Below are 27,116 nucleotides of genomic sequence, written 5' to 3'. Positions count from 1 at the left end.
GTTATGATAGCGTGCGTCTGCGCGGTGAAGTCGGTACGCTTGTCATGCGCGTATGTTGTCATCGTTTGAGATTGATTCGAGCGGTGAGAAGCTGTTTGTGTGATTTTGTGTCGTTTTATGGAATAGACTTGATCAAAATATACAAGAGAACCGCGACCGCGTGTTGTTTAATGGGAGCCGCGGAGAGCACCGACGGAGAGAGGGCAGCTCTGCTCGGCCCGGACAGATCTCAGCCCGCGACAATCCAGCAGCCTGGGCTCACCGGCAGGGTGTACGCGAGAAGATGGCTGGTTCTCACCCTGTTCTCCGTGCTCGCATTTTTACAAAACGTGGTGTGGAACACGTGGGGCCCGATTCAGAACTCTGCCAAACATGCATTCGGGTTCTCATCTACAGACATTGCTATTTTAGTTATTTGGGGACCAGTAGGTTACATCCCATGGCTTCTGTTTGTGTGGCTAATGGATAAGAAAGGTAAGTTGGATTTATATATGAACATCACTGGATCATTAGTTGATTGTTTATGTTAGTGTAAATGATGATTATAAAACGGATAGTTCCGGTCCTAAAATCTGATTGGCTGAGCCGCGTTCGAAGCCGTTTTAAAACCCCTGATATACGCGCACCTATGACCACCTCACATCATTCCATATTAATACGCCACTGAAAAGAAAAAGTACAAACTTGGTTGAACACTATTTTAAGTCATGTACTATACATGGAAATGTCCAGATTAATATAAACAGTAATCCTAATCATTAAGCGGGTGTTTCGTCCAAGAAATAGTGTAATAGTGTTTGTGGAGGAATGTTTATTGCGAATGTTATGGTCGGCCTCATGTTGCCTAGCAACACTGTTAACGGACTACCTGATTTAGCGGAAGAATTCTTTTTGTAAGTGTTTTTGTAAATAAAAACATTTATAAATTGAACGTTGTTGTATTTTATTATATTTTATGTTGACTGCCGTTTTATAAAAGCAATAAGCCACTCGAGACTCTGCTTCACGTTGTGCCAAAACATCCTTCCCGTGATAAAATCGCAGTAACGCACGGTCTCTCGTGGCTTATTGCTTTATTTGAACATGGGTCTTCATAAAGCTTCATGAGTTACTCATTACAGCAACATCTGCCAGGTGTATCTGTCCAATGATAGGCTGAATTGAAGTATACATAACCCTAGATGTTTGTTTGTTTGTTTATTAGGATTTTAACATAATGTTTTACATTTTTGGTTACGTTCATGACAGGAACGGTAGTTACTCATTACACAAGGTTTATCACTTCACAAGGTTATATCAAACACAGTCATGGACAATTTTGTATCTCCAATTCACCTCACCTCACCTCACGTGCATGTCTTTGGACTGTGGGGGGAAACCGGAGCACCCGGAGGAAACCCACACGGACATGTGGAGAACATGCAAACTCCACACAGAAAGGACCCGGACCGCTCCACCGGGGGATCGAACCCGGGACCTTCTTGCTGTGAGGCGACAGTGCTACCCACTTAGCCACCGTGCCGCCTATAACCCTAGATTCCACATACTCGGTCATTGACATCATGATGGGGCTTTATTGATTTACAAGCCATAAATGGTCATTAATAGAAATTATTAAGCGATGTATTTTGATCAGGGTTGTGGTGGGTCTGGAACATAAATTGAAACACATTGTTCAAGGTACGAATAGGGCATGGGAATGTGTATTCATGCCTTGGCTTAACTCTCCATCCATTAAAAAAACTGTTCCATTAGTCCATGGTAAAATTTATGTTAACAATAATTATCAGCTCAAATACCTCATCTGTACATACACATCTGGCCATAAGCTTGTTGGACTTCTCTTTTCAAAACTATGACCATTAGAAGAAGATGTCATTTATTTGTCATATATACATACACTGATCAGCCATAACATTAAAACCACCTTCTTTTTTTCTACATTCACTGTCCATTTTTTACAGCTCCACTTACCATATAAGGTTCTACAATTACTGACTGTAGTCCATCAGTGCTTTATTAGTCTGCTTTCATCCTGTTCTTCAATGGTCAGGACCACCACAGTGTAGATATTAAACAGCATTAATAGATGAGCGATAGTCTCTGACTTTACATCTACAAGGTGGACCAACTAGGTAGGTAGTCTAATAGAGTGGACAGTGAGTGGACACAGTATTTAAAAACTCCAGCAACACTGCTGTGTCTGATTCACTCATACCATCACAACACACACTAACACACCACCACCACGTCATTGTCACTGCAGTGCTGAGAATGATCCACCACCTAAATAATACCTGCTCTGTGATGGTCCTGTGGGGGTCCTGACTATCGAAGAACAGGGTGAAAGCAGGCTAAAAAACATGTAGAGAAACAGATGGACTACAGTCTGTAATTGTAGAACTACAAAGTGCTCCTCTATGGTAAGTGGAAGCTTGTTTGGAAGCTGGGGTCAGAGCGCAGGGTATGGTGGCCATGGAGCAGAGAGGGTTAAGGGACTTGCTCAAGGAACCAACAATGGTTGCATGGCAGAGACGGGATTCGAACTCTCAAACTTTCAACTGATAGCCCAAAGCCCTACCCACTAGGCTGTGTTTTGACCCTCTGGTTTGTTAAAAACTGTCATCGTGTTCCTTACTCTTTACTTAGACTGTGCTTTAGACATGGCCAAAAGTATGTCTACACCCAAACTTCAAACTTACCAAATTATTAGCTAGCTGGCTTATTTTAACTATGAAGTGTTGGGTAGGATTGAGGTTAGATCTTTAAACAGGCCCTTCAAGTTCCTCTACACCAGAGTAAAAAAGAAAATCCTTATGGACCTCAGTGCCTTTGTGTACTGATTTATTATCATGCTAAAACGGAAGCCGGGGCGGCACGGTGGCTCATTGGGTAGCACTGTCGCCTCACAGCAAGAAGGTCCTGGGTTGGATCCCCGGGCGGGACAATCCGGGTCCATTCTGTGCGGAGTTTGCATGTTCTCCCCGTGTCTGCGTGGGTTTCCTCTGGGAGCGCCGGTTTCCTCCCACAGTCCAAAAACATGCAGTCAGGTTAATTGGAGACACTGAATTGCCCTATAAGTGAATGGGTGTGTGTATGTATGTATGTATGTATGTGTGTGTGTGTGTGTGTGTGTGTGTGTGTGTGTGTGTGTGTGTGTGTGTGTGTGTGTGTGTGTGTGTGTGTGTGTGTGTGTGTGTGTGTGTGTGTGTGTGTGTGTGTGTGTGTGTGTGTGTGTGTGTGTGTGTGTGTGTGTGTGTGTGTGTGTGTGAGTGAGTGTGTCTGTATGCCTTGCGCCCATTGAAAAGCTGGGATAGGCTCCAGCACGGAAGGCTTCCTCAAGCTGTTCTGTAACAGTTTTGTTACTTGGCTTGAACCATTAAAACAGCACCTATCCATTCTTGCTTCTCCGCATTTAGGCAGCTACCCTTCCACCTGGCATTTGCATAAGCCAGACTTGTTAAATACATCTGATTGTGGAGTGGGATTAATCATTTTAGAGAACTAATTTCCACTGTGCAAGAGTCCAGCGGTGGTTTGGTTTACACCATTTCAGCTGATGCTTGCATTAGCTATGTAAGCTTATGGGATCATGTTGCCATGACAAAGCAACATACACACAATATACACGGTGATCTTAGGCTTGTTTGTATGTTTGCTCAGTCATGGCAACCCAATCCCAGAAGCTGACACAGCAAATGTAGCTTCCAGAGGCAGTATGGATCACAGTATTGAGTATTCCATCCCATAATAGATTTAAGCGCTGTGCTTTTTTGCATGGTGCTGTCCTCCAAGTTTCTTTTGCCTAGAATTCTGTGGTTGATAAGAATATAATTCCTTTATATGTATCAGCCATAACATTAAAACCACCTCCTTGTTTCTACACTCACTGTCCATTTTATCAGCTCCACTTACCATATAGAAGCACTTTATAGTTCTACAATTACTGACTGTAGTCCATCTGTTTCTTTGCATGCTTTGTTAGCCTGCTTTCACCCTGTTCTTCAATGGTCAGGACTAGGGCTGTCGCGCTAACCGCAATTTTGAGATATCGCGGTATAGACCAGCCAACCGCAGGGCATGCCAAGCAACCGCATCACCGCGATATTCACGTTTTTTCTTTCTTTCTTTCTAATCTTTTTTTGTTGTTGTTGTTGTTGTTGCAGGGTCCATCTTGTTTTACGCTTACATTCGGGCGTAATAAATGTTAAATAAATTCATAATGAAAATGAGCTAAGAGCGACATTTTCCTGCCAACTGTTTGCATCCGTTGCTGCTGAGTTTCAGGCTTTGTGTTTTAAAATGTAAACAATCGCAACATGAATTATAGGCAAGTTTATTAATGATTAAATTGAGTTCACACTCAATAAAATACTTGTAATTTAGACTATATTTAAACAGCCTTGGCGTACTTAAACACTTAATGACGGGTAATATGGCATTGCAGCCTGCAAATATTATCTTGCTGGCTTGCTGGAATGATTTAAATGAATTTTTTCGTTGAATAAAAATGTATTGAAACGAATAATAACTTAAAATGTAGTATATATTGTTATGTTAATTATACCTACTAAATAGATAGTTAATAGTGGCGCGATAACCAGGCTAGATTTGCTTTGCTCTGTAAAGTCGCATGCAGGTACAGTACACGTGTGTATTAGTGTAACATCGGTAACGCCGGGAACATCACTACCCCACTCAGATCCTCTCTAAACCACATCAGGTGAACATGTTGGTTCTTCTAGCGCGCATGATAACGCAGGTTTAAACTCTTACAGACTTACAGAAGCCCCAAAGGGTCAAAACACACTCACTTCGTGTAGAAACGTCCATCAAACCATTGTCACGATACAACCACAGAAAAGTCTGTTACAATAACTACGCCTTATCCCACCTAAAGCACCGCTGATCTACAGTGTTTGCTGATGGAGAAATTCTAAACTACAATCTGACATTTACTGCCTAATATGTGAGTGAATAAACTCCCTTACAGTTTTCTCTTGTCCCAGCAGTTTTTAACATCAGTACATTTAGCATAAAATGTGTTCACCATTTTAATTGTAACATTTCACTTAAAAATCCTTGTTTTCTATAACATTTACACAGATTTTTTTTAATGCGATTAATCGCGATTAACTATATGAAATTCTGAGATTAATCGCGATTAAAAAATTTAATCGTTTGACAGCCCTAATATATATATATATTTATATATGGGTGATTCTTCAATTGCGGGCTCTTTTTACCATCTTAACTTTTGAAAAATAAAATGAGTAATAATTTAGTTTTAATTATGTCAAGATAATGCTTACATGCTCTAGAGCAAAGACTTAAAGATGGCTACAATTGAGCTCATATAAAATTTTAATATTTCGTATTTATTTGCGAAGTGGCATAGCAAAATTATGTGTTGGTAATGATGTGTTGAGGTAATGACAATTTTTACTTTTTTAAAGAAAAAAACTAGCTAGGCCATGGATTTGCTAAAGCTTTTTTTTTTGGTAAAGTACTGCTATACTGATGTAAATGGTAATGACGCTGAATAAATATACTCTATGATCAGGAGGACTACATGATTAAATTACTCACATTTCCAGACATTAAAATGTTAATCTTCTCTCATGGCTGGCATGTGCTTCCTTGCAAGTCTTTGTTTCTATGGTTACAACATAAACAAGTGTTACCTTCAAATGATTCCCTACAGAAACCATACACTGTTGCGGTAATGACGATAATGCTGGGGACAGTAATATTGCTCAAAAATATGCATAGGTTGTACAAATATGAAAAAAAAATTACATTTTGTTTCTTTTTAAGTTATTATAAACTCATATTGTGATTTTTATAATGAATTGATCACTTTTTAGCATTTTATTAGAGCAGAGAAGTTCTAAAGTCTGGGTTGGGGACAAGGCCAAAGTAGCAAAATATTGACGTTTAAATCATCATAAAAAATGAAAATCATAATTATTTTGGTATGTAATTTTTTTTAGTGATGCAATGAATGATCTTTTTAATACCTAAAATATTTGTTTTGTAATAAAGTATTGTTAACGCAAATTTACTTTCAAACTTTCATGGAAAGGTTCTATTAAAGTGATGCTTAAGTATAACAGCTCTGGCAGTAATCAAGCCGTAAGTGTGTTTAATCTAAATAAACCAAATTATCAGTTACATTTGGTTAACTGAGTTACAAAATGTACATTTCAAGGACTTTTTTTTGCACTGGGCCTGTATTAAATAAATGAAATAGGAATCTTTGTGCTTACTGGAATTTGTTTTATAGGAATCTGTCTTGAATATTTACATTGTGCAATCCGAACTTTATGTAGAAGTACAAACAGTGGGATGTCATGTGCAGCCATAGCATGATCTTTAATGCTGCTTTGTCTACAAGCCAGTTAATGATGCACTTGATTTCTTCTATACAAATCTGACAAAAAGTCTGAGTCACTGGCAAAAGTTACGTAATCAAGAGTCTGTGATTCCTCTTTTGTCTTTGTCATATCAGGAACCGTGACTTTACTGAAACACCATACTGAAATTATGTTTGGGTTATGGTTGAGTGACGAGGCAAAATGTGATATCATGATACCTGAAATCATTTTTTATAATACATGAAACAATAAAGTATGTCATAAATAATAACGGATGTTTTTATGATTAAAAAAATATGCATCCATTCCATGTACCAAAAGTATTAGAATACAAAGTATTAGAATACGAATAACACATGAAGTTTACAGTGTCTGCCTGACATTTTATCAGCTCCACTTACCATATAGAAGCACTTTGTAGTTCTACAATTACTGACTGTAGTCCATCTGTTTGTCTGCATGCTTTGTTAGCCCCCTTTCATGCTGTTCTACAATGGTCAGGACCACCACAGAGTAGGTATTATTTGGGTGGTGGATCGTTCTCAGCACTGCAGTGACACTGACATGGTGGTGGTGTGTTAGTGTGTGTTGTGCTGGTATGAGTGGATCAGACACAGAAATGCTGATGGAGTTTTTAAACACCTCAGTGTCACTGCTGGACTGAGAATAGTCCACCATCCAAAAATATCCAGCCAACAGCACCCCGTGGGCAGCGCCCTGTGACCACTGATGAAGGTCTAGAAGATGACCAACTCAAACAGCAGCAATAGATGAGCGATCGTCTCTGACTTTACATCTACAAGGTGGACCAGCTAGGTAGGAGTGTCTAATAGAGTGGACAGTGAGTGGACATCATCACCACCTAAATAATACCTGCTCTGTGGTTGTCCTGTGGGGGTCCTTGAAGAGCGGGGTGAAAGCACGCTAAAAAGGTATGTAGAGAAACAGATGGACTACAGTCAGTAATTGTAGAACTACGAAGTGCCTCTATATGGTAAGTGGAGCTGATGAAATGGACAGTGAGTGTAGAAACAAGGAGGTGGTTTTAATGTTATGGCTGATCAGTGTATATAGACCTGCTTTGGTTTTACTGCTGGAGCTGTTTTGATCTTTTAGTTTAGGACTCTTAATGCAGTACACTGGTCTGACCTCAAACCAGGGTAAAAGTGCTGGCTGTTAAATCTTTGTCATTTATACAACAGGCTGATGATTCATTCAATGTAGTAAAATATGACAACCATGTGAGTAGTTTCATCTGTGGATCAGTTCCTCTTCAACAGGCTGAAGTAAGGCACATGTCTGCTGACGTGACAGAACATTTTACCATTCACCAGAGTACAGAATGTCACTAAAGAGTATATAAATGGTTACATGTGGGATTCAGTTAGCTTTATTAGAGCAGATTAAGTGCTTATTGCCCATCATTGTGAAAGTGTTTAGTATAACGTTTGTTTTCATCAAGGCAATAACGAATGGGCTAAAAACAGTAATTAGAACAATTCCAGCAAGTCTTATTTGTCAATTGTTCGTAAAACACTATTTAGTTTTTCATTGCAATGTTTACATTTTCCGGGTGACATTCCCTGAAGCATTTATAGCTACCTTGAATTGTAAAAATTAACATTAGCTTCCTTCATACTCAAACCTGACACGGTATATTGTCATTTAACTTTAAACTGTCATTAACTGCAGGGGCCGAAGGTAGAGAAAAGCAATAATTAAATAAACAAAATTTAACAGGCGCCATAACACAAAATGACCGGCTTGGTGGGTAGCACTGTCTCCTCACAGCAAGAATGTCCTGGGTTTGATCCCCAGGTTGGGGTGGTCCGGGTCCTTTCTGTGTGGAGTTTGCATGTTCTCTCCGTGTCTGCGTGTGTTTCCACCGGTAGCTTTGGTTTCCTCCCAAAGTCCAAAGACATGCAAGTGAGGTGAATTGGAGCTACTAAATTGTCCATGACTGTGTTTGACATAAAAAGAAAACCTGTGAACTGATGAATCTTGCTACCGTTTCTGTCATGAAAATAGCCAGTTTGTAAAACATGCGATGGACTGGCACCCCATCCATGGTGTTACTGTGTGCCTTGAGCCCATTGAATAGCTGGGATAGGCTCCAGCAAATGCCCCCCGCGACCCTAATTGAATAAGCGGTTAACACAGTGAGGTTTTTTTTACAGGTTTTTTTATGTCAAACACAGTATTGGACAATTTAGTAGCTCCAATTCACCTCACTTGCATGTCTTTGGACCGGTGGAAACTACCGGTGGAAACACACGCAGACACGGAGAGAACATGCAAACTCCACACAGAAAGGACCCGGACCACCCCCCCTGGGGATCAAACCCAGCACCTTCTTGCTGTGAGGCGACAGTAAATAAATTATAGATCATAGTTCAAAATTAAACAACAATATAATGTTTCAAGTTTGAGTATGAAGGAAACTAATGTTAATTTTGGCATTATTTACTTATTTATTAGGATTTTAACATCATAATTTACACTTTACAGTAACGTTACTCATCACACAAGGTTTATCAGTTCACAAGGTTATATCGAACACAGTATTGGACAATTTAGTGTCTCCAATTCACCTCAGTTGTGTGTCTTTGGACTGTGGGAGGAAACCGGAGCACCCGGACCGCCCCACCTGGAGATCGAACCGGGACCTTCTTGCTGTGAGGCGATAATGCTATCCATTTAGCCACCTGAGAATTTACTGCATTCTGATTTACTGCATTGCACTCAGTCTTTAAACTATCAGTAAAAAACAATGCATTTGTTTTATTTAGTTATGATCAACAGAACTATAACACATTAAAATCACTATCAGAAGCTGTTTTGCCTCTGTACATCGTTTTACTGCATGTTAAACTCTGAACGTGTGTATCTGTGGTAGGGATGTCCCGATCCGATCTCAAAGATCGGAATCGGGGCCGATCAAGGCATTTTTTAACTGATCATATCGGCTTTACTAAGGCCGATCCTAATTCCGATCCTTTGTTTTACGTTAGCATGTCCGCTGTGTGGAAATACTTTAAATTGGAAAGTGAAACAAGTCCAACAGTCTGCAATGCGAGCGTTTCACGAGGCGGAGTAGCAGAGCTGCGTTCATTACTGTAGAATTTTACTATTTATGTGGTGTGTGAGTCAAGGATCACTCCGGTTTACAAAACAACGTAGTGATGCCAGTGATAGCTCAGTGGTTAAGGTACTGGACTAGTAAACAGAAGGTTGCCGGTTCAAGCCCCACCACCACCAAGTTGACACTGTTGGGTCCCTGAGCAAGGCCCCTAACCCTCAATTGCTCATTGCGTAAGTCGCTTTGGATAAAAGTGTCTGCTAAATGCTGAAAATGTAAAATGTAAATGATGCACTTGCTTAATAAAGAAATAAATACACGGTATATTCACAAATTGTCGGGAGCATAACACTTAACTTATTAACTTCTTCTGTTACAGTACCGAATAGCGGACAGCTAGAGTCATCGCGTTAGCCAAGCATGCTATTCCATGCACTATGGAAGCCCCAAAGGGTCAAAACACACTCACTCAGCGTAGAAACGTCCATCAAACCATTGTCACGATACAACCACAGAAAAGTTTGTTACTGTTACAACACGCATACAAGTACGGTGGCTCATAAGAAACAAACCAGATATCATTTAACCAAACGATCTACAATTACTACCAATTTGATACGGCACCTAAAAAATAAACACTCAGTCGAATACAGCGAGTTTATTATTATGTGATGAGAAGAGGAACCGGCTGTCCGCTAACACGGCAGAGATGCTGATTTTCCTCAAAAAGAACCTTCACTTCATTTTGAGTGTTCTAGTTTTACTACTACAATGCTGCACTAAGTTTGTTTACTTTTATTTTGTAAAAATAAAAGAACATTAAGCAATAGCTTGGATGGACACATATACATTGGATTAATTTGAATAACTGTAATGTACTTGAAGTGTGCACTGTGTGAACAGTATTATCTAGTTCTTATTTAGACAATATCTAGAAAATACAATTATCAGTTTGAGAATCGGTATCGGATCGGGATCAATATTAATGATCGAGATCGGGAACAAAAAAACGTGATCGGGACATCCCTAATCTGTGGGTAACATTATTTGTTTACAAAAATAATTTGCTTATTTTCCATAGAGTCCCAGTATAAGAGTAAAACTTTGCTTATCTTATAATAACTACACTTATTTTGTTTTGCTCATGGTGTTTTTGTTTATCGTATTGTTCCACATTACTGTAATATATGCTAGTTATGCTGTTTTAAGTTTTTAATGATATAAAAATTCATGTTTTATGTTAATAGGATGCTATAAGCTTCATAGTTAGCAATTAACTATTGGATAATGGAGGTCTGTTATTGGTTAAAATAATTGACAACATTTCTAAAAAAAGATCTGTAGTCTTGATCTGCATTTGTAGATCTAGCAACAGGCCAGTTGTAGCTCAGCAGTAGGTTAATGGTTAGGGGCTGTTAATTGGAAGGTTGCTATTTTAAGCCTCACCAACACCACCACCAGGTTCCCAATGTCAGACTCCTGAGCAAGGCCATCAACCTGCAATTGCATTGTTTTCTTACACAATGGTAAGTTACTTTGGATAAAAGCACCTACTAAAATGTGATTGAATTTGACAAACTGTGCCAAGGGGTTTCTGAAATCTGTTAATAATAGTATTTACACCGATCAGCCATAACATTAAAACCACCTCCTTGTTTCTACTCACACTGTCCATTTTATCAGCTCCATTTACCATATAGGAGCACTTTGTAGTTCTACAGTTACTGACTGCAGTCTATCTGTTTCTCTGCTTGCTTTGTTAGCTCATTTCACCCTGTTCTTCAATGGTCAGGACCCCCACAGAGCAGGTATTATTTAGGTGGTGGATCATTCTCAGCACTGCAGTGACAATAACATGGTTGTGTGTTAGTGTGTGTTGTGCTGGTATGAGTGGATCAGACACAGCAATGCTGATGGAGTTTTTAAACACCTCAGTGTCACTGCTGGACTGAGAATAGTCCACCAACCAAAAATATCCAGCCAACAGCGCCCCGTGGGCAGCGTCCTGTGACCACTGATGAAGGTCTAGAAGATGACCAACTCAAACAGCAGCAATAGATGAGTGATTGTCTCTGACTTTACATCTACAAGGTGGACCAACTAGGTCTAATAGAGTGGACAGTGAGTGGACACGGTATTTAAAAACTCCAGCAGCGCTGCTGTGTCTGATCCACTCATCCTAGCACAACACACACTAACACACTACCAGCATGTCATTGTCACTGCAGTGCTAAGAATGATCCACCACCCAAATAATACCTACCCTGTCGTGGTCCTGACCATTGAAGAACAGGGTGACAGCAGGCTAAAAAGTATGTAGAGAAACCGATAGACTACAAAGTGCTTCTATATGGTAAGTGGAGCTGATAAAATGGAAAGTGAGTGTAGAAACAAGGAGGTGGTTTTAATGTTATGGCTGATCAGTGTATATAGACAGTATATGGTGAAATCCCTAAATTTATTGGAAACGTTGTCGCAAAGTGGTGAACCTAATCCCATTCTTTAACATAATTGACTTGGTTAGCTTGGGCTCTTGACCGGTCTGCTGGTATACAGTCCCTCACATGTCAATATGTAATGCACTTCTTTTGTAGCCAGCATTAACTTTTTCAACAGTTTATGCTACTGTACCTCTTCTGTGATATTGGACCACTACATTCCACAAAATCTAGGTTTCCTTTCTAGAAATATACTTGATCGGACCCTTGTTGCCAATTCCCACCTCCTGACAGGTGCCAATGTAGATAGATAATCAACGTCTTTCAATTCACTTCTGAGAGGTTTTATTGTTTGTGGCTGATTGGCATATACACAGGTCTGGTCCCTATATTAAACATGTTTATTCTTCATTGATAGAAATGCTAGCAAATCAACCCATTTCTTCTAGTAGATTTTTCTAAATCCATTCTGTGATTCTGGTACTAACCCATGCTGTTACAAAGTGGGTGTGTTTTGCCGCTCAGGTGGCGCAGCGGTAAAGTACGCTAGTGCACCAGAGTTGGGGTTCTGAATGCATCGCATCAAATCTCGACTCTACCTCTCCGACTGGGTTGGGCGGCAGCATGAACAACGATTGACTGCTGTTCAGGGTTAGAGGGTAGAGAGTCGGATCATAGGTCCTCATAACTGGTACAACTGCGGCCCCTGCTGGCTGACTGATGGTGCCTGCACAGGGCTGAGGAATAATGCTGATGGGGGTGTGACCCTCCGTACACAGCGTCCATTAGTGTATGAACTTGACAATCTGTACTGAATGTGTACCGGAGGGGGCGCAAGTCAGTTGAGAGGCGTCCTCGGTCAGCGGTGAAGGGTCGAACCAGTATACAGGACGCAATCAGGGTAATTGGACACGACTAGAATAGGGGAGAAAAATTGGGGGGAAAAAAGTGGGGAAAAATAGATAATATAAAAAATAAAAAAAAAGTGGGTGTGTTGTCTCTATAGCCCAACTGATTTTACCTGTAACAGGGTCAGAAACCTGCTTTAACCTCTGCTTGTAAGACAACAGATTTGCCCAATGGAGCTTACAGTTGCTAATGCGTGCATTGAGCAGGGTAGTTTGTGTTGCTTTTTAGAGAAGTGTTTTGACAAGTATTTTTTTATCTTCTGTAAAGGAACTGAAACTTCCATAGAGGGAAAAGTGTCACAATGTAATGGAGATAATTGCACTGGGGACAGACAAGAGATAAGATATATAAAGAGCCTGCAAGAGCCTAACTTTTGCCTTCTAATTAAGGCATCACAAAACCACAGCATCATAAACTGCTCAGATAATAAAAGAGCACTTTCATACTGCTGGTAAATGTGGCCCAGATCAGTTTTTTTTTTTTGTCATGTGACACAGTCATTTTTTTAATGACTATCACAATTAATTCTGACATTATAAATTCCAACCGAAATAGGACATGTTAAAAATGGAAGGTCACATTTTACTTTTTTAGTTTGTATTTAATTTTTAAGTATGTAATTAGAGCATTAATGATGTGTCAGTATGGCTATTGGTCTATATGACCATGCCGTCTTTGGACACCCCTCAACCAATAATGAAATCCATGTGTTTTAATTACATCCATTGCTAACAGGTAAAAAAAATCAGGAGTCAGCATACTTTATGCCATTTTGATAGTCAGGCCAAGCCTACTATTAAAGAAGCTGTATAGCTGGGGTGAGACACAGTGCAGACCAATGCTCAGTCAAACAGAATCACTACTGGAGTGAGAGAATAATACTACTACTAATAATAATAATTTCAACTTATATTGCGCCTTTAACCAAGCTCAAGGTCGCTGTACAGTAATAGAGAGTGGAAACAAAACAAAAACAAACAGAAGTGTGTGAGGATAGGTTAGAAATATAGGTTCAAGAAGTAGATTGAAAATGTTGTGAGAGGAGATGGGTCTTTAGAGACACCTTAAAAACAGAAAGAGAAGAGATAGAGCGAAGAGTCGGGGGCATAGAGTTCCAGAGTGTTGGGGCGGCAACGCTGAAGGATCTGCCGCCCATAGTGGACATCCTAAATCTAGGCACAGAAAGCTCATTTGTGTCTGACGACCTTAGTCTGCGTGATGGTGTGCGACGTGTGAGAAGTTTAGTAAGATAGGCGGGGACAAGACCATGAAGTGCTTTAAAAGGGAGGACCGGAATTTTATATTTAATACGCATGGAAATTGGCAGCCAATGTAGTTTTTCCAGAACAGGGGTGATGTGGTCAAACTTTTGGGTAAATGTCAGGACCCTAGCAGCAGCATTTTGTATAGTTACAAGCACCATGTTTAAAACCCAGCTGCAACTGATTTAAAGCGGTGTTATAACATATACAACTTAAACAAGGGTACAGAACAGAAAATTGAACACCACAACAAATGCATCTGGGCAAACTGAATATCGTCCTGCGCTCCTGTCTATAGTTATAATGGCGTATGCTCTCAGCAACCGGTGGAGAACATACCCTACTTTCTTGAGTACCTTTGTGCAGTTGGAATAAAACAGTGCAGTGACCATTAATGAACAGGGTGAAAGCAGGCTAAAAGAAGTATGTAAAGAAACAGATGTACTACAGTCAGTAATTGTAGAACTACAAAGTGCTTCTATATGGTAAGTGGAGCTGATAAAATGGACAGTGAGTGTAGAAACAAGGAGGTGGTTTTAATGTTATGGCTGATCAGGGTATATGTAATAGTGTTTAAAAACATAATGACTTTCTTTATCTGACTTAACAGCTGAAGACTGCCATCACATGTCCCTTACAAGTTTGTAAACGTTTTATGGTGTAATCTCTGGATCACTGGGTTGCTTTTTATGCACTGATAAAGTATAATGTTTTATGTATTTTAAACAAGCAAAGCCTTGCTAATGATTCTTTCTTATGTTCTGCAGGGTTACGTTCGTCTCTGCTGCTTACACTCTTCTTCATGGTTCTGGGATCTGTACTTCGCAGTATCCCTCTCAATGACCTGCATCTCAAACGCTTGTAAGACTCCTATTTACTAGTATTTCACACTGCATTTTTCTCCCCAAGAAAAACATTTATCAAAGGTCAAAGCTATTTTCACACCATGCCTGAAAGCCAATTCCAATTTATCTCAAATTGTAAAATCTCGAATGCCTGGGGGCCAAAAAGTCATGAGATTTGATGCTTTGATTATTTAGAGATCCTTGCCCCTTTTCGTAGTGTGGTTTTATTCGCAGCCTTTAAAATATGCTTGTAAAAGTGAACTTAATAGGCATGTAAGACCATAAAAACACAATTGTTATAGATATTGTGCTTTTAAATCTCTGAACGGTTTTATTGAACTGCTTGGGCTGGGCATTTTTTAAAGACTATTGAACTCATCCATAAGTTCACCTAAGAGCAGTTGTGTTTGATTTTTCCATTGCTGAATTAAAGTGTGTGAAAACAGATATTTTACTTGCTTCTTCCAGTGCAGATATACATTTTTAATTGGCATGCAGTGTTTATCTAAGTATTGTTTTTGGTGCTCGTGTGGTTACTCAGGAAGATAATTTTTGAATATTCAGTTTTTTATTTTAAAGACTGCATCATGTTGATTTTCTGGTGCAGTAAAGCACACACACTGCTTTCACACATACTGGTTATTGTAGCTATTAAAGTATAGAATTAAATGTGCCCGGGTTTGAATCTCAGCTCTGCTACCGATTGACTGGACGCCATCTAGTGGGCACAATTGGCAGTGCCTGCAGCAGACACTAATTTGCCACTGTGTCTGCTGGGTGGCGAAATGACTGGACTAAGTGTGTGGGGTCTTCAAAACCCTGTGCAAGAAACCTGGTTAGTGGGTAGAGGTGCCTGTGCAGAAGCACGGGCGTAAAGAAGGGGTCCCTCCCCCAACGCAATCAGAGATCCACAGGAGCGGAAGACAATTTGGCTATGCTAAATAGGGAGACAATAGGGAATAAAATGCATTAAAAAAAAAGAAATATATATAATATATATATATATTAGGGCAATTAATGCGTTAAAATTTTTATCGCGATTAAAAAGATTAATACAAAAAAATATATATATATATAAATATATTAATATATACGTGTATATATATATATATATATACAGTCTATCACAAAAGTGAGTACACCCCTCACATTTCTGCAGATATTTAAGTATATCTTTTCATGGGACAACACTGACAAAATGACACTTTGACACAATGAAAAGTAGTCTGTGTGCAGCTTATATAACAGTGTAAATTTATTCTTCCCTCAAAATAACTCAATATACAGCCATTAATGTCTAAACCACCGGCAACAAAAGTGAGTACACCCCTAAGAGACTACACCCCTAAATGTCCAAATTGAGCACTGCTTGTCATTTTCCCTCCAAAACGTCATGTGATTTGTTAGTGTTACTAGGTCTCAGGTGTGCATAGGGAGCAGGTGTGTTCAATTTAGTAGTACAGCTCTCACACTCTCTCATACTGGTCACTGAAAGTTCCAACATGGCACCTCATGGCAAAGAACTCTCTGAGGATCTTAAAAGACGAATTGTTGCGCTACATGAAGATGGCCAAGGCTACAAGAAGATTGCCAACACCCTGAAACTGAGCTGCAGCACAGTGGCCAAGATCATCCAGCGTTTTAAAAGAGCAGGGTCCACTCAGAACAGACCTCGCGTTGGTCGTCCAAAGAAGCTGAGTGCACGTGCTCAGCGTCACATCCAACTGCTGTCTTTGAAAGATAGGCGCAGGAATGCTGTCAGCATTGCTGCAGAGATTGAAAAGGTGGGGGGTCAGCCTGTCAGTGCTCAGACCATACGCCGCACACTACATCAAATTGATCTGCATGGCTGTCACCCCAGAAGGAAGCCTCTTCTGAAGTCTCTACACAAGAAAGCCCGCAAACAGTTTGCTGAAGACATGTCAACAAAGGACATGGATTACTGGAACCATGTCCTATGGTCTGATGAGAGCAAGATTAATTTGTTTGGTTCAGATGGTCTCAAGCATGTGTGGCGGCAATCAGGTGAGGAGTACAAAGATAAGTGTGTCATGCCTACAGTCAAGCATGGTGGTGGGAATGCCATGGTCTGGGGCTGCATGAGTGCAGCAGGTGTTGGGGAGTTACATTTCATTGAGGGACACATGAACTCCAATATGTACTGTGAAATACTGAAGCAGAGCATGATCCCCTCCCTCCGGAAACTGGGTCGCAGGGCAGTGTTCCAGCATGATAATGACCCCAAACACACCTCTAAGACGACCACTGCTTTATTGAAGAGGCTGAGGGTAAAGGTGATGGACTGGCCAAGCATGTCTCCAGACCTAAACCCAATAGAACATCTTTGGGGCATCCTCAAGCGGAAGGTGGAGGAGCGCAAAGTCTCGAATATCCGCCAGCTCCGTGATGTTGTCATGGAGGAGTGGAAAAGCATTCCAGTGGCAACCTGTGAAGCTCAGGTAAATTCCATGCCCAGGAGAGTTAAGGCAGTTTTGGGAAATAATGGTGGCCACACAAAATATTGACACTTCAGGAACTTTCACTAAGGGGTGTACTCACTTTTGTTGCCGGTGGTTTAGACATTAATGGCTGTATATTGAGTTATTTTGAGGGAAGAATAAATTTACACTGTTATATAAGCTGCACACAGACTACTTTTCATTGTGTCAAAGTGTCATTTTGTCAGTGTTGTCCCATGAAAAGATATACTTAAATATCTGCAGAAATGTGAGGGGTGTACTCACTTTTGTGATACACTATATATATATATATATATATATATATATATATATATATATATATATATATATATATATATATATATATATATATTAAAATTTATTGAGGTGTGTTTGTGCCATGTAAATATGTGTTTGTTTTCATTTGCGCCGCTTTCACACAGTAACATTGTGTTTATACTGTATAACGATAACACAGTTTGCGTCGTGAGTTACAATTATTAATTGGCGCTTCAATATCATCTTTGGTCAAAGCTGCATTTGTCTCGTCGGGCGTCAGAGCGCATGGATACGTGTTAGTCTAAATGAGCTCAGACTTTATTACCTGACTTTATTTCAGATAAATTTGGATGGAAAGCCCGTGGACTGTACACGGAACATTACAAACACTGCTGTTAAATGGATCGCAAAGGACTGTATAAATGCTTTAACATAGTTAACAATGTGGGTCGACAGGATGTTATACGTGTTGCACATGGGCGTAATAACGGGGGGGGTGGGAATATGGCAGGTGTACTGGGGCCCATGGCGGAGAAGGGAGGGGGGTCCTCCATGACATGACCTCAAGTACTCACCTCACTGCTCACTTATATATATATATAAGCATTGTTGCAGACCATGTACAACCTTTCATGGAAATGGTATTCCCTGATGGCTGTGGCCTCTTTCAGCAGGTGTTGACTTGGCCTCCAAATTCCCCAGATCTCAATCCAATCGAACATCTGTGGGATGTTTTGGACAAACAAGTCTGATCCATGGAGGCCCCACCTCACAACTTACAGGAGTTAAAGGATCTGCTGCTAACATCTTGGTGCCAGATACCACAGCACATTTTCAGGGGTCTAGTGGAGTCCATGCCTTGATGGGTCAGGGCTGTTGGGGTCTGCATGTCTGCGTGGGTTTCCTCCGGGAGCTCAAATTTCCTCCCACAGTAGAAAGACGTGCAAGTGAGGTGAACTGGAGATACAAAATAATCCATGACTGTGTTTAACAATAAACTTGTGAACTGATGAATCTTGTGTAACGAGTAAAACATGATATTAAATCCTAATAAATAAATAAATTAAATTAGTTGGGAGATGTGAAACATTTAAATGTGACAAATTAGCACAAATACAAAAATAGGACGAGTGGCAACTACTGTTTCACTGCACTGTGAATTGTCAGATTTATATTCTTCAGCTCTACTGGATGAGGTGCCAGTCCATTGCAGAACTAATTTAGCTCATGAATGTGATTTATTGCATAAGGAAATGGGTTTATTGTTTAGCCCACAGCTAATTTCTGCTTTGTGAAGTCTAGACCTATTGTTACAACAGTCTGTCACACCCATGGATCAATATAATGCTTGTTTATTTGCTGTTGCAAATAAATGTTGATGCAATATGCTATCTTGCATCTGAAATGTTTTTCCATAAGACATTTCATTCTTCTATGCTGTACTTTGACATTTGTCTTCTTAGGTTTCGTTTTATGCTGTTTACCTTATCACAGATTATATCAATAAATATGTAGGTGCTTTATATGTACACACATCAAATTAGACATTTCAGATAGTTATTGTATGCCAAGGAGACTCCTCTAATACTACTACTTTGCATATATACACTGATCAGCAATAACATTAAAACCACCTCCTTGTTTCTACACACATTTTCCATTTTTTCGGGTTCACTTACCATATAGAAGCACTTTGTAGTTCTACAATTACTGACTGTAGTCCATCTGTTTCTGTGCATGCTTTGTTAGCCCCCTTTCATGCTGTTCTTCAATGGTCAGGACCCCCACAGGACCACTACAGAGTAGGTATTATTTGGGTGGTGGATCATTCTCAGCACTGCAGTGGCACTGACATGGTGGTGGTGTGTTAGTGTGTGTTGTGCTGGTATGAGTGGATAAGACACATCAGCACTGCTGGAGTTTTTAAACACCTCACTGTCACTGCTGGGCTGAAAATAGTCCACCAACCAAAAAAACCTCCCCCCGTGGGCAGTGTCCTGTGACCATTGATGAAGGTCTAGAAGATGACCAGCTCAAACAGCAGCAATAGATGAGCGATCGTCTCTGACTTTACATCTACAAGGTGGACCAACTAGGTAGGAGTGGACAGTGAGTGGACACTATTTAAAAACTCCAGCAGCGCTGGATCCACTCTGATCCACTCATACCAACACAACACACACTAACACACCACCACCATGTCAGTGTCACTGCAGTGCTGAGAACGATCCACCACCTAAATAATATCTGCTCTGTGGTGGACTTGTGGGGGTTCTGATCATTAAGGAACAGGGTGAAAGCAGGCTAAAAAGTATGTAGAGAAACAGAAGGACTACAAGGAGGTGGTTTTAATGTTATGACTCATCAGTGTAGATTTGGAGCTGGGCTATTATAAACAGCTCATGTGAACAGTCATTATGGATGTAATATCTGCTTTTGCTGTCAGGCATAGTACAATTTTTCTTCTGTTATACGGTCAAAGCTATTGATTGCTACAAATGAGCAAGTGCATTTGGGATAATGTTATACTGCTCATTACAGTGCAAACAAAGGACTTTTGCCTACTTCCAGCTGGTAATCTAAACTACATTATGATATGCCTTTTGTATTAGTGTTGTTTGGAGTGGAGAATGTGTTGCTTTGGGATTTACACTTATCGACTCAGTGTTACAATGCGTGCAAGGTTTTTGGTGGGATTGAACAATACAAGCAGAATGTATGCAGCCTTTTTGTAAGCCCTAATAGAACCTGTTTGTTTTTATTTACCCCAGATGTTGAACGTATTCTTGATGTTAGAAATTTCTTAAATTCAAACAAGTATAGCAATTCTTCACTGAACTAATAACAAGTGTCTCTTTCACCAGTAGGTGTCAGCACTTGCATTGACAGTGAGATGAGTAATCCTTAGGTGAGAATTTCATTTGTCACAGAGCCTCTGTGTCCAGTGAGTTTAGACTCAGTTTATCATCAGCACTGTCCACTGTGTCCACAAACTGTAAAATATTATTTAAACTGTAAACTGTGGAAGATTAAGTTCTCGTACTGGTTAGCTATTTTACATATTTCATCATAATTAATTTTCCTTTAACAAGGCTCTATGTTTAGAAATTATAGTATACACTGACCAGGCATAACATTATGACCACTCACAGGGGAAGTGAATAGCACGTTATCTCATCACGGCACCTGAACATTTTATCCTCAAAGTTGATGTGTCAGAAGCAGGAAAAATGTAGCGTAAGGATTTAAACGAGTTTGACAAGGGCCAAATCGTGATGGCTAGACGACTGGGTCAGAGCATCTCCAAAACTGCAGCTCTTGTTGGGTGTTCCTGGTCAGTGGTCAGTATCTATCAAAAGTGGCCCAAGGAAGGAACAGTGGTAAATCAGCGACAGGGTCATGGCGGTCAAGGCTCATTGCTGCACGTGGGGGCCGAAGGCTGGCCCATGTGATACGATCCAACAGACGAGCTACTGTAGCTCAAATTACTGAAGAAGTTAATGCTGGTTCTAATAGAAAGGTGTGAATCACAGTCTTTTGCATATGGGGCAGCAAAAGGGGGATGAACACAATACAGTGGACCCTTGACTTACGAATTTGATTGGTTCCAAAGGGCTGTTCTTAAGTCAAAATGTTCGTTCATTTTTCCCATTTTTCCATAAGAAATAATGTAAATAGAATTAATCCGTGTCAGACCTCCCAAACCACCCTTTCTACCTAACCTTTCTAATGTCTTAAATGGTCTTTTTTGTTATAAATACAAGTATAATTTCTCTTAAATCTTAAATTATAGAATAGACATTACTGTAATAAACAATAATAAACAATACACAGTAGTACTGTACTGTACATAAAACATCACACACACATCACATTTCAGTACAGTACATGTGCTGTACCATACACCATAATACATTTCCTTCTTTTTTAATAAAATGTATCTACCAGAAACAACAATAACTCTCATATTTCTCTATGATTTCCTTTTTTATTTCAATAGTGTTGTATTTTGTAGGTGTAATTGCATGAAAGAAAGACTTTACTGAGCCGAATTCCTTCTTCTCTCTCACTGTCTCACTCTCGCTGTCTGATACACAGTGACCGCTACTGGCAGGAGTAATTCTACAACACAACAAATAGTGATTTGTTCATTTTCTCACCACTGCACTTCCTCTGCACATTCTTTGGGGCCATTTTAATATTGAATTTTACAAAATATAAAGAAAACACCGTCCGCTGTCCAAATGTTCACTGTATATATACACTACCGCTCAAAAGTTTGGGATCACTGTGAAATTTTCTTGTTTTCAGTGGAAACACACATGAGATTAAGAAATATAGCAAATAAACAGGACATGCAGACATTGTCAGAGTAAGACATTTTGATTTTAATGGAAATGATGACTGTGTACTTCAAATTTTGCTTTCATCAAAAAGCCACCTTTTGCAGCAATTACAGCCTGGCAGACCCTAGGCATTCTAGCATTCTTTGGTAATTTAGGTAATCTGATGTGATTTCACCCCATGCTTCCTGGAGCATCTCCCACAACATGGATTGGCTTGATGCAGTCTTCCTCCGTACCATACGGTCCAGCTGCTCCCACAACAGCTCAATAGGGTTCAGATCTGGAGACTGTGCTGGCCACTTCATTACAGTCAGAATTCTGGCTGACTCCTTATTTCTTAAATATTGCTGACACATTTTGGAGGTGTGTTTGGGGTCATTATCCTGATGTAGGATGATATTTTACCACCTCCAAAGCATCCCCAGACCATCACACTGCCTCCACCATGCTTGACAGATGGCATTAAGCATTGGTCTTGCATCTTTTCATTGTTCCTGCACCTCACAAATGTTCTTCTGTTTGATCCAAAGACCTCAAACTTGGACTCATCTCTCCACAACACCTTCTTCCAATCTTCCAGTGTGCAATGTCTTTTCTCTTTGGCCCATCGCAGTCTTTTCTTTTTATTGGCCAGTGTGAGGTCTGGCTTATTCCTGGTAATTCTGCCATGAAGTCCAGCATCCTGAAGTCGCCTCTTCACCGTTGATGCTGACACTGGTGTTTGACGGGTTCCATTTAGTGCAGCTGTCAGTTGACAAACTGTGAGGTGTCTTTGTCTCAAACTGCACGGTCTAAGATATGTATCTTCATGCACAGTTGTGCATCGGGGCCTCCCACTCCTTTTTCTGTCCTTGTTAGAGCCAGTTTGTGCTACTCTCTGAAGGGAGTAGTTAACCGCATGGTAAGACATTTTCAGTTTATTTGCAATATCTCGCATTGAGTAGCCTTCCTTTCTTAACACAACAATAGACTGACGGGTCTCTGAAGAAAGTTGCTTCCTTCTGGCCATTTTGAGCCTGTAAGCAAGCCAACAACTGCTGATGCTTTGGATACTAAACTAACCTAGAATGTCGTCCTCCCTTTTATGCTCCCTTATTAGTATAACGTTTTCAGCTGTGCAACAAAATTGAAAAAGGGTTTCCTAACAATCAATTAGCCTAATAACATTCTTAACTTGGATTGGCAGCCTTACCAGGAGATTAAGGCAGAAGACTGAGAATTGCTGATAATAGGACTATATGCAAAATAGGCCTCTATACAAAAATAGGCTTTAATGCGAACATTTTCCTTCTTCAAAAGCATCTGATACATTGAAATAAATTGTGTAATGGACAAAATTGTTTGTGAATTGAAAGAAAATGTGTTTTTCTTTGGAAAAGAGGGAAATTTGCAAGTGATCCCAAACTTTTGAGCGGTAGTGTATTAGAGATGGGACGATCGGGGTTTTTGGCACCGATTCCGATCTGCGATCTCCTTTCAGGGACATGTGCCGATAGCCGATTGCGACCGGGGGGGGGTCATTAGCAGTAAATAAAATAAATAAACTTAAAAAGAGCCTCACAGTGAAGATAAACCGGAGCAGCGCGCGTGTGTGTGTGTGCGCCTTTAGAAGAGACGCTTTGTTCACTGTATCGCTATAAGTGATTCATTGATTCACGAGTCATTTTTCACGAAGCGTAAGTTCTTCTTCTCAGTTATCTCTCCGTGTTTACTGTTATTAATTAAATGTCGTGGTTTTAAATAAACACCAACTACTACAGAACATTCTGTGTGACTCTCTTACATTAAAAAGCTTCATTAAAAAGCTGAATTAAACTGCTATTACCACAGATCTGTAACCGAGTCAGACTCGTTCCGTCTAAGGAGCTAAAAGTTCAGCAGATGATCCTGAACTAACGAATTTGGTAATGAATAAACTTTTGCCTCGTATTGGCTCTGTAACGTTTTCTGTTCTCATCTACATCACAAGTAAGAACCGCTTACGATTTACCAAAGTGAACCAGGAGTTTATATAACGTGCTGATAGAATCGACTCAGATGTGACCGGGTTGAATTATCTTTTTAAAGTAAATATTACAATCAGCAAAATTACATCGTATGTATGATGCACAACGTTAATGATGTTATTTTAGGTCATGAAGAGCTTTCACTGTGGTTTCTGTACGATGGTTGATGAATGGTGATGTGATGGTTGGCGCGTCGTAGCTCAAAGTCTGGATCAATCCACTAAGCTGTTAACTTAACGTGATCTTTATAGATCACAAGATCGGATCGGCTACTTTTAGGAAATATCGCCGATCGCCGATAGCATATTTTGATTAAAAATCGGCCGATACCGATTCATAGCCGATCGATCATCCCATCTCTAATACAGTGTATCACAAAAGTGAGTACACCCCTCACATTTCTGCAGATATTTAAGTATATCTTTTCATGGGACAACACTGACAAAATGACACTTTGACACAATGAAAAGTAGTCTGTGTGCAGCTTATATAACAGTGTAAATTTATTCTTCCCTCAAAATAACTCAAAATACAGCCATTAATGTCTAAACCACCGGCAACAAAAGTGAGTACACCCCTAAGAGACTACACCCCTAAATGTCCAAATTGAGCACTGCTTGTCATTTTCCCTCCAAAATGTCATGTGATTTGTTAGTGTTACTAGGTCTCAGGTGTGCATAGGGAGCAGGTGTGTTCAATTTAGTAGTACAGCTCTCACACTCTCTCATACTGGTCACTGAAAGTTCCAACATGGCACCTCATGGCAAAGAACTCTCTGAGGATCTTAAAAGACGAATTGTTGCGCTACATGAAGATGGCCAAGTCTACAAGAAGATTGCCAACACCCTGAAACTGAGCTGCAGCACAGTGGCCAAGATCATCCAGCGTTTTAAAAGAGCAGGGTCCACTCAGAACAGACCTCGCGTTGGTCGTCCAAAGAAGCTGAGTGCACGTGCTCAGCGTCACATCCAACTGCTGTCTTTGAAAGATAAGCGCAGGAGTGCTGTCAGCATTGCTGCAGAGATTGAAAAGGTGGGGGGTCAGCCTGTCAGTGCTCAGACCATACGCCGCACACTACATCAAATTGGTCTGCATGGCTGTCACCCCAGAAGGAAGCCTCTTCTGAAGTCTCTACACAAGAAAGCCCGCAAACAGTTTGCTGAAGACATGTCAACAAAGGACATGGATTACTGGAACCATGTCCTATGGTCTGATGAGACCAAGATTAATTTGTTTGGTTCAGATGGTCTCAAGCATGTGTGGCGGCAATCAGGTCAGGAGTACAAAGATAAGTGTGTCATGCCTACAGTCAAGCATGGTGGTGGGAATGCCATGGTCTGGGGCTGCATGAGTGCAGCAGGTGTTGGGGAGTTACATTTCATTGAGGGACACATGAACTCCAATATGTACTGTGAAATACTGAAGCAGAGCATGATCCCCTCCCTCCGGAAACTGGGTCGCAGGGCAGTGTTTCAGCATGATAATGACCCCAAACACACCTCTAAGACGACCACTGCTTTATTGAAGAGGCTGAGGGTAAAGGTGATGGACTGGCCAAGCATGTCTCCAGACCTAAACCCAATAGAACATCTTTGGGGCATCCTCAAGCGGAAGGTGGAGGAGCGCAAAGTCTCGAATATCCGCCAGCTCCGTGATGTCGTCATGGAGGAGTGGAAAAGCATTCCAGTGGCAACCTGTGAAGCTCTGGTAAACTCCATGCCCAGGAGAGTTAAAGCAGTTCTGGGAAATAATGGTGGCCACACAAAATATTGACACTTCAGGAACTTTCACTAAGGGGTGTACTCACTTTTGTTGCCGGTGGTTTAGACATTAATGGCTGTATATTGAGTTATTTTGAGGGAAGAACAAATTTACACTGTTATATAAGCTGCACACAGACTACTTTTCATTGTGTCAAAGTGTCCTTTTGTCAGTGTTGTCCCATGAAAAGATATACTTAAATATCTGCAGAAATGTGAGGGGTGTACTCACTTTTGTGATACACTGTATATATATATATATATATATATATATATATATATATATATATATATATATATATATATATATATATATATAGGGAGAGAGAGAGAGAGAGAGAGAACTTGTTTGTGACGTCACGTGTTTCGCGAATTTCGGTTCGTAATCCGAAATTTCTTCGTACGTTAAGTTAAAAAAAGATCATTTGTAACCCGAGATGTTCGTATGGTAAACCGTTCGTAACTCAAGGGTCTACTGTATTAGGAAGGTGGTAATAATGTTATGCCTATTTGTTGTATTTATATAATAGTATATTTATATAACATATAATATATAATAAATTGATTATTTATTACAAACTATATTTGTAATACTTTAATTTTTTGTTCTGAGACATACATTTGGAGCTGGGCTATAATAAACAGCTCATGCAAACAGCTATTATGGATGGAACAGCTGATGATTTCCTTTTACAGTTCAGTAAAAGGAAAAGGGAAAAGATTTTTCGCACTTTTGTGTTTACAAAGAAAATATAAAACAACATCTAAATAATAGACCTAATAAACGTTAAAACCACTTCTTTCCGCAGAACAGGTTTCATTCATCTTATGTCAAGTCCTGAGTTCTGGAATTCTTCCAGTCTTTTGAGGAATGAAGGAGGTGGAGATCTATTTCACACTTTGTGTGCACCAGATGGCTGTTTATACCATTAGGGATCCTACAATGTACTCAACAGTTGGCAGCATCCTTTGGCTTTCTTTGTGTGTGTGTGTGTGTGTGTGTGTGTGTGTGTGTGTGTGTCTAGGCTCTAACACTTTGTCTTTTTTTATATTGCCAAAAAACCTTTTAACAGTCCAAATCGGTTTTATTTCAGGTGTATTACTGTCAGATGAGAGTGCTCAGGTAGTACAGTGGTTAATTAATATAGCCAGGGTTCAGATGTCAGTAGTGCTATTGGTCGGTCGGGTGTCTACAGAGACATGATTGGCTATGTCTCGCACAGCCTAGCCATTGGGAGGTGCACGTGTCTGTGTGCTGTCAATGCCGGTTTCAAGCTGAATAAATTAAGAAGGGTTGCCTCATGAAGGCCATTTGACGTAAAACTTAAAACTGTGCCAGTTCAACTGTGAGAAGAA

At 40.1% G+C, this 27,116-nt stretch overlaps 1 protein-coding gene across 2 annotated transcripts in view; it reads left to right on the top strand.

The window, feature by feature from the left end:
- The first annotated feature begins 108 nt into the window (after positions 1 to 108).
- slc49a4 (solute carrier family 49 member 4) overlaps positions 109 to 27,116 on the top strand; it is a 108,912-nt gene continuing 81,904 nt past the window's right edge. For both annotated transcript variants that reach the window (XR_010014160.1, XM_063005943.1), the window contains exons 1-2: positions 109 to 474; positions 14,833 to 14,926. Coding sequence is in view for 1 of the 2 variants with exons in the window: in XM_063005943.1 (XP_062862013.1) it covers positions 171 to 474; positions 14,833 to 14,926 (398 nt within the window). In the remaining variant the exon portion in view is untranslated. The remainder of the gene's footprint in view (positions 475 to 14,832; positions 14,927 to 27,116) is intronic.

The sequence above is a fragment of the Trichomycterus rosablanca genome, chromosome 12 (assembly GCF_030014385.1).
Source record: "Trichomycterus rosablanca isolate fTriRos1 chromosome 12, fTriRos1.hap1, whole genome shotgun sequence".
Classification (NCBI taxonomy): domain Eukaryota; kingdom Metazoa; phylum Chordata; class Actinopteri; order Siluriformes; family Trichomycteridae; genus Trichomycterus; species Trichomycterus rosablanca.
The sequence above is the reverse complement of the archived record's forward strand: the minus strand, read 5'-3'. Positions and strand labels throughout refer to the sequence as shown.